The 14,872-nt window shown below is 42.0% G+C and overlaps 1 protein-coding gene across 3 annotated transcripts in view; it reads right to left on the bottom strand.

Annotated features, from left to right (window-relative positions):
* PALLD (palladin, cytoskeletal associated protein) overlaps nucleotides 1-14,872 on the bottom strand; it is a 343,917-nt gene that overhangs the window by 240,788 nt on the left and 88,257 nt on the right. For all 3 annotated transcript variants that reach the window (XM_075564242.1, XM_075564239.1, XM_075564240.1), the window contains exons 8-9: nucleotides 7,676-7,795; nucleotides 5,201-5,543 (exon numbers count right to left, since the gene is read on the bottom strand). In XM_075564242.1, coding sequence (XP_075420357.1) covers nucleotides 5,201-5,543; nucleotides 7,676-7,795 — 463 coding nt within the window. The remainder of the gene's footprint in view (nucleotides 1-5,200; nucleotides 5,544-7,675; nucleotides 7,796-14,872) is intronic.

Below are 14,872 nucleotides of genomic sequence, written 5' to 3'. Positions count from 1 at the left end.
ATAGCCTGAATTGTTCTACAGAGGACTACCCAGCGGCCCTCAAAACTTGAAGGGCTGCCAGTGTACTAGCTATCTCATGGAAGTGAGTTGCCCTGAGTCATTTGAACTGCTTTATAGATTAATTAACTGTTTATTTATCATGTTCTCTATCTAAATCTATATAAAATTATTAGTGTCCTGGTTTCTCTAGAGAACCCTGTCTAACACAGCCTATTAGTACTTGTTCCTGTGAAACCATGTATTCACTTTTTCATTCCTGAACAAGTCTCATTCACAAACCCTTATTATGAATGAGTTTATGTCTCTAGAGTAAACGTAGCAGGAACAATTAGGTATCTGAGAGTCAGAGGGAAAGGAGAATAAGATGCAAAAGTAGTCAAATGCAATTGTTTTTGAAAAGGCAGATTGAACCTAAAAAATTTTTACCCTTTAAGACAGAAAAGATTGTTCTTTTTGTTATTTTTTAGGGGCCAGGAAAAGAGAAAGTGGTTAACAATAGAAACAAATAGAGTTAAGTCCATGTCTAGCTTAGCTGTTGCTCTAGCGTGGATCCCTCCCCCCCATTTCATTATTATTTTCCAACTCAAAGAGCATGACCTTTTAAGGCAGTGTACATATTTTTGGCACCAAGTGACAGATGAGCATAATTGTATCTGCGGACCTGTTTTGCTTCCGGATACAATGATTGTCCATTGTCTCATCATTCAGCAATCTCCCTTTGGGTTTCCCATCTTTCTTTTTCTTCCAAAGATTTATAGTTTATCTCCCTCCCATAATATAGGGAAAGAATACAAAAGAGGAAGACATAAATGGGATTTGGCAAGACCATATTGCAATTTCTCTATTGTTTGGTCTAATTTAGGGGTTGAGTACATTAGGAGAAGCATGCTTTTTGCCAGGCGTTACAAATCTCCTGCTAAATTTGGCATTCACACGTTTCCCTTGAGGGTTAATTTCTGGGGCTTCCACTCAAAGCCATCTGTTTGAAGAACTGTGCTTTGGCATTAAGAAAGAGGAAGAAGGATTTTCCAGTCCTGTTAACTTAGTAAGCCCTACGGGTTTTTTTTAGATCTTTAAGCATCATTTTTAAGGAAAAAGCAGCAACAAATGTATTTGATACACTCCGAAGAAGAAAAAGACTATAACAAATAGCTAATAAATTAGAGTTATGCTTGTTCCTTCCTGTTTTTTTCTTGACAAAAATATGAGTTAGTCAATGTGTTGCTTCTTTTCTTTGTATTGTCATAGACCATGATTGCCAGACACTGAGCCATAAAGAACTTTCCATCGTTCCTCATTTCTTGTGCATCTGTGGTCCCATCACAGGTGGCAGGACATTCCACAAACCCCCTGTGCAGGGCACCGAGCACTTATTGAATGACCGATATGGCAATGTGTCTAGCTTTTTCTTAAGGAGCCATGGTAGCACAAAGGCTAAGCACTGGCCATGAGGAGAATGGTTGACAATTCAAACCGACCTGACAGCTCCCTGGGACAAAGAGCTGCTAATCTGGTCCCGTCAAGACTGCAGCCAGGAAACCTGTCCCACAGGGCCACGACCTAGTTGAAACCGACAGGACTTTACCCATCCGACAGCCTTTACATGGGAAAATGTTAGCGAGAAGACGATGACAACAAAGGCAAGAGGAAATGGAGACAGTGACACTGAGCTGGGAGATTCAGCTCTGTGACACCGATGGTCTGGATTAGTTAGAATCTGTTGGTCAGGTTCCTGCTGCAGAATAGAGGAAGGAGGCTCAACTTTGTTGGTGATGAGTTCATGACATTTAAGTTTCCCAAATCACTATTAAACTATCCGAGAGAAAAGGCGAAGACATTTTCTTTGGAAAAATGGCCATGGTCAGCAATCCGAGAGATCAAACCCCATTTCCAGCTTAATTTATCAGTGGAGCAAATGTTTTAATATTTATTATTCGCTCTCTTCAGTTTTCTATTGGGGTGATTACAAATGATATATGAAATGCCACCGAACCCTAAAAGAAAAGCCCCTCCTTTTACACAAAGAAATAAAATCATAGGCGGATGTAAAAAGATCAAGCTATCATTTGTCACTGTACAGAAGGAGACAGACAGACAAGGAGCATGACATTTCACTGAGATTTACCAAGTGGAGGGGAAGAAATAAATGTGTGCACAGGTTTACTTGCTTCTACCTGGAGCCATTGTTTAGCGATAACTTATATTCTAGTCTAAATTATTTGCAGATTCCATTCAATAGCATTTCTCTATCGAGGAATCCAACTTTAAAAACAATAAGCAGCACTTTTCAGAAAAGGCTATGCTAATAGAGAAGGATGGAAGAGAGCGCATTCAAACCAACAGCAGTGATTTTACCTCAAACGAGTGGGCTGGGGAAAGGAAAGGGGAGGATATTAACCTTTATGAACTTAATTCTGTATTTTTCTAAGCGTCACATCAAGTCTGTATTATTTTGTAGATAGAAGTCAATCAAATACTACAAGCCAGTAATAAGTCTTTCCAAAGGTCTCGAGATGGCCTTTCAGCCACAGAATAGATAGGACTATAAAGTGAACCACAATACAGGAACAAACAACTACATGAAACCGTGTAATTTCCCCAAGAGCACAGCTAAAGAGGGGCGTTGCGCGTGCGTGCATATGCGTGCGTGCATATGCGTGCGTGCATATGCGTGCGTGCATATGCGTGCGTGCATATGCGTGCGTGCATATGCGTGCGTGCATATGCGTGCGTGCATATGCGTGCGTGCATATGCGTGCGTGCATATGCGTGCGTGCATATGCGTGCGTGCATATGCGTGCGCGCGCGCGCGCGCGTGTGTGCGTGTGTGTAAACCTGGAATTCCTACAGGAGCGATGCACCCAAGGTGGAAACATACTGTCAGGACGGCACCCAGAGCCAGGGCCCAGCAGTGTACACTGTTACGCTTTCACCTCAGTCACAGTAAAATGTTACAAGCAGCAGAGGGAAAAAGGCCCTGGCAACATGGGCTGTTCTAGATTAGCAGACACCCGAGAATCATGACAACCGAGTGCAGTGGGGTCCTGATCCAAACATGGCAGCTGAGAAAAGACATCTGGGAGACAAATGGGGGCATTTGAAGGTAAACTGGGTTTTGGATGGCACCCATTAATTATTGTTAACTTTGTCTAGGTGTGATAATGTAAGAGATGTTATATTATTCTATTTATCTATTTGAGATAAATGAAAATGTGTGGGTTGGGGTGATACATAGCCTGGGGTTTCTTTGAAAATTCTTCAGAAAACAAAACAGAAAAAATTGGACTAAGCAGTATAATCAAATCTTAATAATGATAGAATATAAGTTATGGCCACATGGAGGTTCATAATCCATCGCCCTGCTTTTGTGTAAGTTCCAAGTGTTCAATATAGAAAATGTCTTACTGGTTATTAAAATGATGTGGCAACATGGAAGAAAATTAATTATATAAAATTACATGGAAGACTCTACCCCCCAAACCTAAACCACAGCCCTCCAACCTATGCTTAAGCTGCTCCTCCTCTTAATCCTCACAGACATGCCCCTCCCCCTCCCGGCACATACACTAACACATCAGGGCAGCACAGTTAAAGGCTGAAGAGCTGTTGAAACGCCTGAGATAAGAAGGGCTGTCCATGCCTGTTAACAGAGACTAATGCTTTCTCTCCTATGATTTACACTCAACGTATGATAGCCATTGCGGTTGATATTTACTTACTCAGGGGCACAGTCAAGTCCTAGTAATTAAACACAATCAAGCCCCCCCCCCACCCCCAGGGGAACTCCTGTTTCATTAAAGGTGCTGCACACATACATTCAAAATGTAAAGATGAAAGTAGTCGGCAAGGGCAATTAATTTGATGGGTTAAGTGCTACCAAAGTGTAAATCTCTTTAATGGCTGCCGCTTTCAAGCTCATTTTACCTTGTGCGCCCTTTCAGTGGAGTACAGACAACGGTATTAAATGTTCAACTGGCACCTTTCATGCTACTGCACACAAACAGATAAGCCTCACTCTCAGAGAAAAGACCTGGGGTGGAATAAAAAATTAAGTGGAGGGTCAAAATAAAATTAATTTCTTATACTGCCACATAAGCTTGGCTAGAAATTGTTTTTTGGTAAAATTGTCTATCTGTTAATTTAAGAAAGTTGTTCTGTGGGCTATGTTGCTCGGATTGTCTGCTGATGCTCATGAAGTCAATCTGGAAACACTAAAGTGATGTCCAAATGTAAGCGACTGTTCTAATTAGAATACCCTAACAATTCTACCACTCCAACAAGTTAGCTGATAATTCAGAGAGGCCAGTAGGCTGTGCGGGAGCAGGAAAATAGACAATAGACCCCATGCTAAAGAAATCCTTCCCGCCCCAAATCAAGAACATCAGACATGGGAAATATCAGGGGTGTTCCGAGATCCTGGAGGGTTCATTGCCATGGAAACGTGACCACACAGGATATCTATACATTTTCTACAACTCAGATTTCCACTGACCTTCATCAGGGCAGTAACTCAAGGTCTGTTACGGTGTGATAGGACCATTTGAGTCCATTTATTTCTGCCTCTCTCTAACATTGTAATGGTTCCATTCATAACAATTCTCTGCTGTGTGGTGCCAATAGAAACAGCCCATGCAAAGTTTATCATCCTAAGAAAATAATGGTAATCAAATATGATGGTGGATTCATGGAAACATGCAGTTCCATGACATTCCAAAGCCAAATAGGCTCTCTTATGAAGCGGGCTCTTCTCCATAAGCCTGGTCTGTCCACTTCCACTCTCCCCTCAAGTTCTGCACACTGAATTTCCACCCCCAGCGTTTAGTCCCCCATGCTTATCTAGATCAGGTGGCCCTCCTGATACTCACCTTGACATCACTGGAAATACCTAGGCTCAAAATGGGTTCCTTTCCGGTCACCTCTTGGGGGCGGCCATCTCTTTGCTATACATTGCAATGTCACACCATTCATACATTTTCCATAGCCAAAGAGTAACTGCGAGCTTCTTGTTTGCCATCTTTGTTTTTAGATATCTCACGACTTCTTAAGAAACCCATTGCCAGGTCACACCACCCAACAACAGCTTGCCTACAGTAGGGGCAACTTGCCATATAATGGCGTCCAGGCAAAAGGTTTTCTCTGACCAGAGAGGAAACCTAGGAGGGATATGGAAAGTATTATAAAACCATGCAAAAATACTCACAGTTTTGGTTTGGCAAGCAGTGGTGGTGGCTCCTTAGTGGGTGAAAGTAGGACAGCTGGTGTTGGTAGAGATTCATTACTGTTAACTTTGCCATTGATCAGTCCATTTACTCCATGGCTGGGGTGGATTCCGTTAGTTTCCCTCTCAGCAGAATTGAGTTGCATTGGAAGGGCTGCCATGCTAAGTCCTAACTCAGGGCTGTTCACCTGCTGGATCTCAGACGGGTTCTTTGAAGCCAACTCAAAGGAACTTGCCTCCAAGATTGGAGGGGGAGGTGGAAAGTGTTGGAAGAGATCATTGCTGGATTCTCCCACTGAGTCATAGCTACAGTTTTCTGTGTTGGCTAGGGAAGGGAGAGGGAGGAAAAAATAATAAGATGCTACTGGTTCAACAAGTTACTTTCACATTGCAGTAGATCTTCTGAAAATCCCTGTGCTCTGATAAGGAGCTAAAGGAGTGGCCGCACTGTTCTCATCTGATGCAGAAGCACAGCCACCTGAGGATGGAGTTCTCCCAGGCTTGCTTAGAGTGACTGCTACCTGGTTCATGTCCTGACTGGGAGCACATATAAGGAAACCAGCTTCTGATTCATTGACAAATTTCAGACAAGAGCTAAAGACAGACCTTGGCAAAAGGAAACAACACAAACAGTATCAATGAACAATGTCTTGCCCTCACATTTTATTTCATGGACCCAATTGAACATTCTATTCTACCAGGGCCTCTTGGCTGAAGCTATACGATTTTATCTGTCAGGCAGTAGATATTCATTCTACTCTAAAGGTAAGGAAGACAAATTTCTGATAAAATAGCTAAATGCAGTTAAAGTGGAATGTCTCATGATTTCATAGAAATCTATTTTCCCAACTTGTCAGATGACCGCCATCACTGTAACTCATTTAAAAGAGATTTTTTACTTGGTACCTTCAACAGACAGAAATGATCTTGAAATGATGTGTTCTTCATCTTGCCCAGGGCCCAGTAGGGTTCCTGGCTTGTGCTCAAAAATGCTTACAGAAGAAAATGGAAGACTCTTACATATTGATTATGGTTGGCCAGTTGCTGAGCGACCCCATGAGAGGAAGGGCAGGAGAAATACTGCACACGAGTCTGCCCCACCGACTCTGGGAGTCCAGAGCTTGGGCCGCTGTGTTTTGAGTTGCGAAAGGCAGGAGGCCATGGTCCTCTGAGGGGCTGTGTTCAGGCCCGCTCTTAATCAAAATGGTGCAACGCTCCCCGTTCGTTCACTTCCTGGATGATACCAGGGTTCCTTTAAACATTGTATGGACTCTTGACTATCAGTGGTTTCCTCCTCCACGATCATTAGTTTCTTAATTAGGAAGGAATCACGTTGGCCATTTCCACTTGACAGGCCCTGAACCAGCTGTGGTTGGGCCTCTGCTGCCACCTAGCAGCAAGTCCTCGAAGGAGTCCTTTCAAAAGGCAATTGGACTGCATTCTTGACATCCTTCTAAAGCCAGCGCCGCTCCTAAGGTTCCCAATTAGGAGCACTGAGTGCCATGCTGGGTCAGGGAGAACTTCAAAATCGAGATGATACTGCCAAAGCACGCTGAAGCAGTAATGTCAACGGGCTGACTGCAGTTTAAAAAGAGTCATAAAATAAATGCTCTCCAGAATGATGAGGGCAATGAAGGCACAAATGTGCTAAAAAAAAAAAAAAAAAAAAGCCACAGAGAGGCAGAGCAGATTTTTAAAAAAATGAAGCATCGTCATGGAGAGCAAATATTTTGAGAATGATGAGGGTAACGAATATACAACCGTGCTTTATACAACTGATATATGTGTGGATTGTGATTAGAGGTGGATGAGCCCCCAATAAAATGATTTAAAAAACACCAACAAAAAACTGATGTGTGGGCGACTGTAAAAAAAAAAAGGTAAATGCTCCCTCACCTTCCCTAGTGGTAATTTCTGTGCTTAAATAACATCGAGATATTTTGACCATGGGTTGTAATAGTATAACTATTTTTTTCATATCTGAGTTATAGCCAATTATCAGTAAGATATGATTTCCAAACTATTTACAGTTTCTCTAAGTCTTATTTGGCTCATCTTCTACGACGGCTCAGAAGTTGCGACGCCGTGTCAACAATGATCTATTGATCCACGCATTCCCAGGTGCTGTGAGCTGGCGTCCGCGGTGAGGGCGGGGCAATGACTGCGTCTTGGGTGCTGAGGTGGCTGTCCGAGTGAACACGCTTCGGTTCACTGGTGTTTCCATGACCACGAGTGCATGATTTGAAAAACAGCGCTGTGGATGATCATAATCCCCCACTTCACTGTCCTGCGCCTTCTCTCTCCCTGGTCCCCCCCACCCCCACCCCCCACCCACCCCCACCCCTGTGTGGAGCGGAGGCACAGATGTTAGGTCCGTCCGGGAAGGCTGAGCACACCGCTCGGGACCGTCTCTGTCCGCAGGGGAACACACTGCAATCGTTCTCGTTGCTGCCATACCTGAGGTGACAACCAACTGGGCAGTGCTGGTGACAGAGCCGTAATCGTTTCTCGCGGAGCACGTAAAGGTGCCTGCGTCTTCGGGGAACGTCTCAGCGATCACCAGGGTGCATATTTCCTCTGCAAGAAAAGCCGATGCAGAATTCGTCAGAGCCAAAGCGACTGGCAACTCGGCTTTTCTAAAGGGGGCAAAGCAGGTGATGCCTAGCACTGAATGGTTTCGTGAAGGTGCTCCCAATCGACATCCGAATCTCTCCACCCCAAGGTGAGCGGCTTATCAAACTGAAAGAGTTCTGGAGTGCGATCTATTCTGGGAGACTTTCGGACACGCTCAGCCTGTTGGTTCAGCAGCCCCCACGTGGGAGCCGCTCAGCAGATCCCGGCTTCCTCTTCTCCTCTGGTTTACGCGCCTCAATGCACAAGTTTTTCCACCACCATGTAGTGGCTTTCCACTGCTCCATAACTGAAAGCCAGCGGATGGGGGGAAGCTTCCGGAACACATTGACAATGGGAAACAAAAACAACCCACTCTGTAGGGGCTTGACCCACAAACGATTATTTTGGACGATACTGTCGAATAATTTTGTGCCTAGTGGAGTTCATGGCAATATTGTATAGTATCAACTCGTAGGATGTGTAAGGGCCCCACTCCTGCTGTATTCGGTTTGTTGCCTTACACAGCCTCCCCCAGTTCAATGCTCTTATCTGTAGAATGGGGACCAGAAAGGCGCTGACCTTAGAGTTCTTGTGAAAGGCAATGATGACAACGAAAGCTAAGTCATATCTCCCTTACCGTGCGGCAGGTACTGCGTTAAGCACTTAAAAAGGATGGAGACTTACTCGGCATGTCACCTTACAAGTAAACATAAATATGCATGTTTACTCTTCTTAACCCCTTTTTAAAAGTAGGAAACGAAAGCACAATAAAAAGGCCAATAGATGGGCTAAGGACACACAGCTAATCAGTCATTGCTACCTTGTGCTGACTTTGTGGTTAGCAGGCAAACACCCTCAGGACTTTATTTCTTAGAAAGAAACTCTATTGGACAGTCATATATTATACGGGCAGGCCATGGCATTGTATTGTAGACTTTCCCCTCGCCCCAAATGGCCACAATTGTTCCCTTCTCTTGAACCTTGGCACTATGACTTTACAACTCTTTCCATCAAGTGGTAGAATTGATTTCTGAACTTTGTGAATCTAGGCTGGACTGTGGCTTGTTGAAACCTAGACTGGATTGGAAGCGATCTGTGCCAGCCTGAGCCTCAGCCTCAAGAGAGAAGTCTTATCATGTCTTCTTCTCTTGCGGGTTATTCCTTATATGACAGGCTTTAAAAAGCTTATAGGAAAATTCCATTATCTTTTAATTCCATGCTTCCATGAATTTTTGAAGCCCCCTCATGTGAACAGAACTGTACTAGGGGATAATAAAACACATTCTGTAGACATCGTACTAGGTTGGCTAGTCCTCAGGCAACCTGGAAGCTAAGAAAGTCCCGCTGAGGTCAGGCAAACCTGCCATAAGTACTGCCAGCTGAGGCAAACTCAAAGTGCTGACCCCACAGTTATACATTAGATACGTGGCGGCTGCTCTAAACTATCATATTTTGGAGTGCTATGCTATGTAGAAATCACTAACTGATAAAGTACCCCTCTTTCAACTTCCTCTGTCACCTCTGCTAGGTCACATTTTCCAGAGTTGTAGGATAATACAACTTCCTTCAATTCAACCATCTTCAACGAACGCATCGCAAAGCATGTATTTTAAACATTGGAAGGAAGACAATTCAAACTGTAAAATGGATAACTTGAAAAAATAAAATAAATTTTAATCCGGCATCTCTTTATTTGATTTGAAGAAGATATTTAAAGAGATCTAAGTCTTAATTTGTTAAATAAAATAAAAACAATGAAAGCAAAAGTAAACAAAGAATAAAATACGGGGTCAAATAAAAATAGTTTTCAATTAGAGGAGAAATAAAGTCCATATGCATCATCTGCATCATCTCTCCTCCCCTTCTTGAGCTCTACTCCTGACTTTGGCCCCTCCCATTCCTGACGATATGGATAATGGCTCTGTAGCAGACTGCTTGGGATTTTGTTAAACATGTCAAGCTTTCCAGGTTGTGTTTTGTGCCACCTGTTGTGTTCTCAAGGAAAGACCGAGGGCCAAGGTGCTTGTGAGCCTGTGAGCTTTGGTGGTGGCAGCAAGGGCATACGGAGTTCAGGCAGATAGCTTGGAAGAGGGGCAAAGTTGCGAGAGCTATGGGAACACATCCTTCAATGTTTCCGCTTAAATTCAACTTGATGTGGAGAGAGGACGTGGAAAACTAAAGCTCAGGGTAGAGAACAACAAATAAATGTAGAGCTTAATAAAGACATGAAATAAACTGAAATTCTGTTCTTAAAAGTAAAAAGGAATGGAACATATATTAACTGTTCATCCATTTAAATGCAAATTAGCTATCTCTTGTAAATAAAATACTAGGAGAGGTATTATAAACACAGAGAAATTAACAGGAGGAAGAAGTTGCTTAATTAATCTCCATCTTTCTTGAAGAAAAGCAAGAAGGAATGGTTCAAAACTGCTGCAAGCGGGAAGAAGGCAAATTAAATTAAAGGGAAGATTTCGTACTAGAAAGTTAAAGATGTTGAACATTTTTGAGATAAAATCTGAAGCCTCCTTCTGTAGGCAGCTTTTAAAAAGGTTTGGAATTAATCCATTTACTTAGTAAGTCTTTTTTAAGAGTAGCTATAATACTTTATGTCCTTCCTGTAGATAAGAGGATGAATAGCTCATGGTCTGGCCTTCCAACTGTTTGCGCTGTTGAGGAGACATGGCCTGTCTAAGGCAATGGATGAGAACATCCTTGAGTGCATTCCAGCTCCCCAAGTTCACGCCATCAGTGCCTACATGCGAGTGCTTTCCACTATTCCTCTCCCCAGCTTTTCTTCAAAATTGTGCGTATCGTCTTAAAAAGGACAGCGAGGCATTTTCAAGTAAAAACGTACATCAGGAAGTGCTGTGTTGAGAAAAAAAATCTTGGGACATAAAGCAGAAATAGTCAAACATTACCCAACCATTAGATAGACTGTGATTATCCCATAACTATGAAAACATTATATTTTTCTGTCATCCTATTTTTCTTGATAACCTTGCAAACTTAGCTACAGTGGAAATTATAAAACCAGACTAAACATAATGTGTTGTAGTTATGTTAAAATTTTTCATAAGGCTTCCATTTGAATTTAAAGCAGACAATTAAAACACGTACCTATGTTTACCCAAACAATGCACACCTTTTTAAACTTCCTGATCATTCCCTCCCCAGAAAGGAAGTTTTGTAAGTATGTTATGCATCATGTCAAAAACATTGACATGGTTTCTGGTGAATCCCCTCCAGTTATAGTTGAGGGATGTGAATAGCCGTGTTCTCAGAGAGCACTGTAATGCTGTTTATGAGAGATGCAGTTAAGTTAAAATGTAATTATCTTATTCTTTGATCTCCCTTTTGACCCATTTTGAAGCTGCTTCAGTAATAGAGAGAGAAGGGGAAATATACATGGATTGAGTCCCTTGGGAGTCCCCTCTGACCAGGAACCAGGGGTGTGAATGGCCTTATTAGCATGCAGAATGTCTTGGAAAGGAATTCTTATGCACTTAGGTTTCAATTAGCACCTATCATTGGAACTTCATTATGATCCACTTAAATTTTGTTCCACTTTTTAATATTCTCTGCTCTCTTCGATTGAGGTTTTAATGTGTTTTACTTTGTTAATCTTGTGAGTTTTGTCTGTTTTTAAATGTTTTCTGTATATGAAATTCAGGTCAGGCAAATCTATAGTGGCAGTAAATTGAGGAACAGTTCCTTGGTACTATGGAGGAAGAGGTTAGGGAAGTGAGGAGCTAATAACAATGAGCACAAGAATGAAGAAAATGTTCTAAAACTGATATGGTGATGATTGTACAATTCTTCTGGGTGCGACTGAACAATCGAGTTGTATGATATATGAACTATGTGCAGAAAAAACTGTTGGGGAAAATATTTACATAGTGGCACTAATGTAAATGCCTTTGGGTGGGTGGGGGAGTTGACAAACAAATGTAGAAGTAGAGGGCCTTTGCAGAAAGCAGGTATTTTGAGAATTGATGGCAACATATGTATGAATGTGCTGGACACAAATGACGCATGTATGGATTGTAAAACGAGTTGTATGCGCCCGTAATAAAAGGATTTTAAAAGTATGGTGCATTTCAGCATGTCTGTACAATAACCCCGTTACAAAGAGAAGATGGGAAGACCTCGTTTTATAAACAGATTATTTCAGGCTAACTACAAGGGAGCTTCAAAAAGATTGTGGAAAAATTCCATTACCTTTTCCTTCTGTTTTCTACAAACATTCTGTATCCTTCGTGTGTGCTTGTGCATACACACACAGCATACACACATGTTCACTTGCACAGCATATAGAAAGAGCACAAAGAAGTACAGCCATCTCAAGAGAGTTCAGTGACTTTTAATTATGAAGTTGTGAGATATTTGGATTTCTTTATATTTTGTTGATGGGAAGTTTATTTGTGGCAAGTAAAAAGGAATTATTTCCATTCTTTGAAATTATGCTATCAGTGAAGACTTTCTATGCTACAAACATAAATATAAATAATTGAGTAATAAAAGTGCAGACTTAATTTCTTCCTAATTATCTTGAACATGTTTTTGTGCACTATAATGTGTTCATGTTGAATGTTGTTGCAGTAGGTATGTTTATGTAGGTTAGGTCTTTTCTGACTCTGATGGCACCTGACTTTCAATAGATCACTCCAGATCTCATCAATGAGTAACCCAAGTTAGGTTTTTAAATATTACGATCAAAGCATCCCTTTAAAAGATTCATGTGGTATACCCAATATGGATTTATTTGGATAAAATCTACAGGATTTTTTTTGTTTTACTTTCCAGTATTCAATAGAGGTGGGAACCAAAGCCATTTTTGTTCAGTATTAGCAGAATCTTTACTTGCAGTTACTTGTCATAAATATTCATGGGATCTGACTAGATTTATTAAGCACAGTTAGATAAGGTTTTCTTGATAAAGGATACATTTATCCTTTAGATATTGATATATTAAAACACACAAATATTTGATTAAAATGTTCATAACTGGAAGGAAATTAATAGAACAGAGAGAGCATAAGGTAATTCCTTTGGGCCTTTTGTCTCTGCTGCATAGCTCTTGGCTTTACAACTGAAGAGGAAGCTACAAAGTGTGGAAGTAATTTAAGTTGGAGCTTCATGTGAAATTAATCATTTGAAATGGGGTCTATCTGGAAAGGCCGAGGGGATAGGGTTTTTAAAAAAATTGAATGCATGTGGTTACAGAATAAATAAAAAGTGTACTTAACCAGAAAGGGATACAGAAACGTGTGCTGCAAGGGATTTAAGAAATTGTCCTTTTTTTTCCAGGCAAGGTCAGAAAGATGTAGATTGATTTTTTCAAGATTGGGGATGATTAAATATGAGACTCCACATTCTAAAGGCAGGCAGCCTAGCTCCCACATGCATGCTTTTTGCCTAGAACAAAGCCTCTCTTTACTTCTGCTTTTCATCCTGATTCAGAACACTAGGAATTTGATGTAAAATGAGGTCACAAAAGATTGATGTCTGACTAGAAAAGAATTTCCTAAGTCTGAAAATGAAATGACTTTCCACATGAAGCATAGAATTCAGTAGACGTTCACCTGTACAAGGAGATGGGCTCCAAGTCCTTGCGGATGAAAGCGAAAACGAGGTTTTTGGGGAAAAACTCATATATTGGCTGCCACCCAAGAGATGGGTCTCCCCCAGCGGTAGATGATCTATTCTTTGTTAGGAGATGTTACTGGACGCAGCTAGACCTTTCCAGTTTTGCTTCCTGCCTGGGCAGCCGACACCTACTGCCTCTCCTAGTATTGTATCCCCAGATTGTATTCCCACAGCTGTGGCCTCTGCGGAGTGCTCTCTCCACTGGCAGGATGGCCACCCGGCAGGAGGGTACTTCTGGTGGTACTCAGACAAGTGCCCATTGTGAGACAATGTCTGACCGCACTCCAGCTGGGAGCATACATGTCCTTTTCTTTTTGTGACACTCCCAGTGTTCTTTCTGGAAACCCCTATTTAAAAACAGGCTATTTTACCTGGTTTGAAGCCGATGACCCGGATGACTTTGAAATCAGAATTCCTTCCGCTGTCTCTAGTGTGTCGTGGGTTTGTTTGGCTGCTATTCTACCAGCTTAAGAAAGATGGTGTGTGTGCCCTTCGAATTATGGGGCTACTTTAAGAATAAAATTTGATCATCTCATCTGTTCATGCCTTCCAGAAGGAATTCACAATCTTTCCCATGGTCTACAGAGCTCTGCATAGTCCCCTCCTCCCCAGGCTCCTTTGGCACCTCACTGCTTATCACATGCTAGTGTTGGCCACACAAGCTCTTGTGCAGCATCTCAAAGCTCTGCTCCCTTCGCTCTCTGCTCCTTTATCCCCCAGCACTTTCCTTCTCCTACTCAGCCTTCCGCCTAAGCATTCCTTTCTTCTTGATACAACTTGGACAGAGGCACCCTCTAGATGCCGTTTTACTACAATGTGGAGTCATGTCCCACAAGTGCAACTCAATACTATGTTGTGCAGCACGTCCATTTCTGGATCCCTGACCTCTGTGAGAGCAGAGTACACGTAGCATGTGGACAGGCGTCTTCTCGGCATCTAGTACAAAGGCGGTTTTCCATTGATATTTTGAATCTAAGAATGGAGTTACGGTTGAGGGGAAAACTTAGCAAACATTTGCTTGGAAAAATATGTGTATTTTCTAAAGGACTCGTCAAACAAAACTGATTTTCCTGGAAGCTTCGTTGGTGTATTCCGAATTTGACTGAGTAAAATACATTTTAGACTAATTTTGTTAGGAATGCCCTCTGTGTATAAAGCAAGTGTGTGCATGCCTACAGCAGAAAATGCCATCGCCTCACAGAACAAACGGGAGGAGGAAAGAGAAAGGTAGGCACTGAAAGGCTCATTTAGTAACCTTTATGCAGTGATATTTCATGGTGCTCTTTGTTTAAGATACCGTTTTTCAGCCAGTACCCTAAAGCCGGTTCGGTTCTCTTTTCCTGGAATGGGTCAGCCACAGTTGACCAAAGGCTACTTTCACCCAACAGGTAC

The sequence above is a fragment of the Tenrec ecaudatus genome, chromosome 12 (assembly GCF_050624435.1).
Source record: "Tenrec ecaudatus isolate mTenEca1 chromosome 12, mTenEca1.hap1, whole genome shotgun sequence".
Classification (NCBI taxonomy): Eukaryota; Metazoa; Chordata; class Mammalia; order Afrosoricida; family Tenrecidae; genus Tenrec; species Tenrec ecaudatus.
The sequence above is the reverse complement of the archived record's forward strand: the minus strand, read 5'-3'. Positions and strand labels throughout refer to the sequence as shown.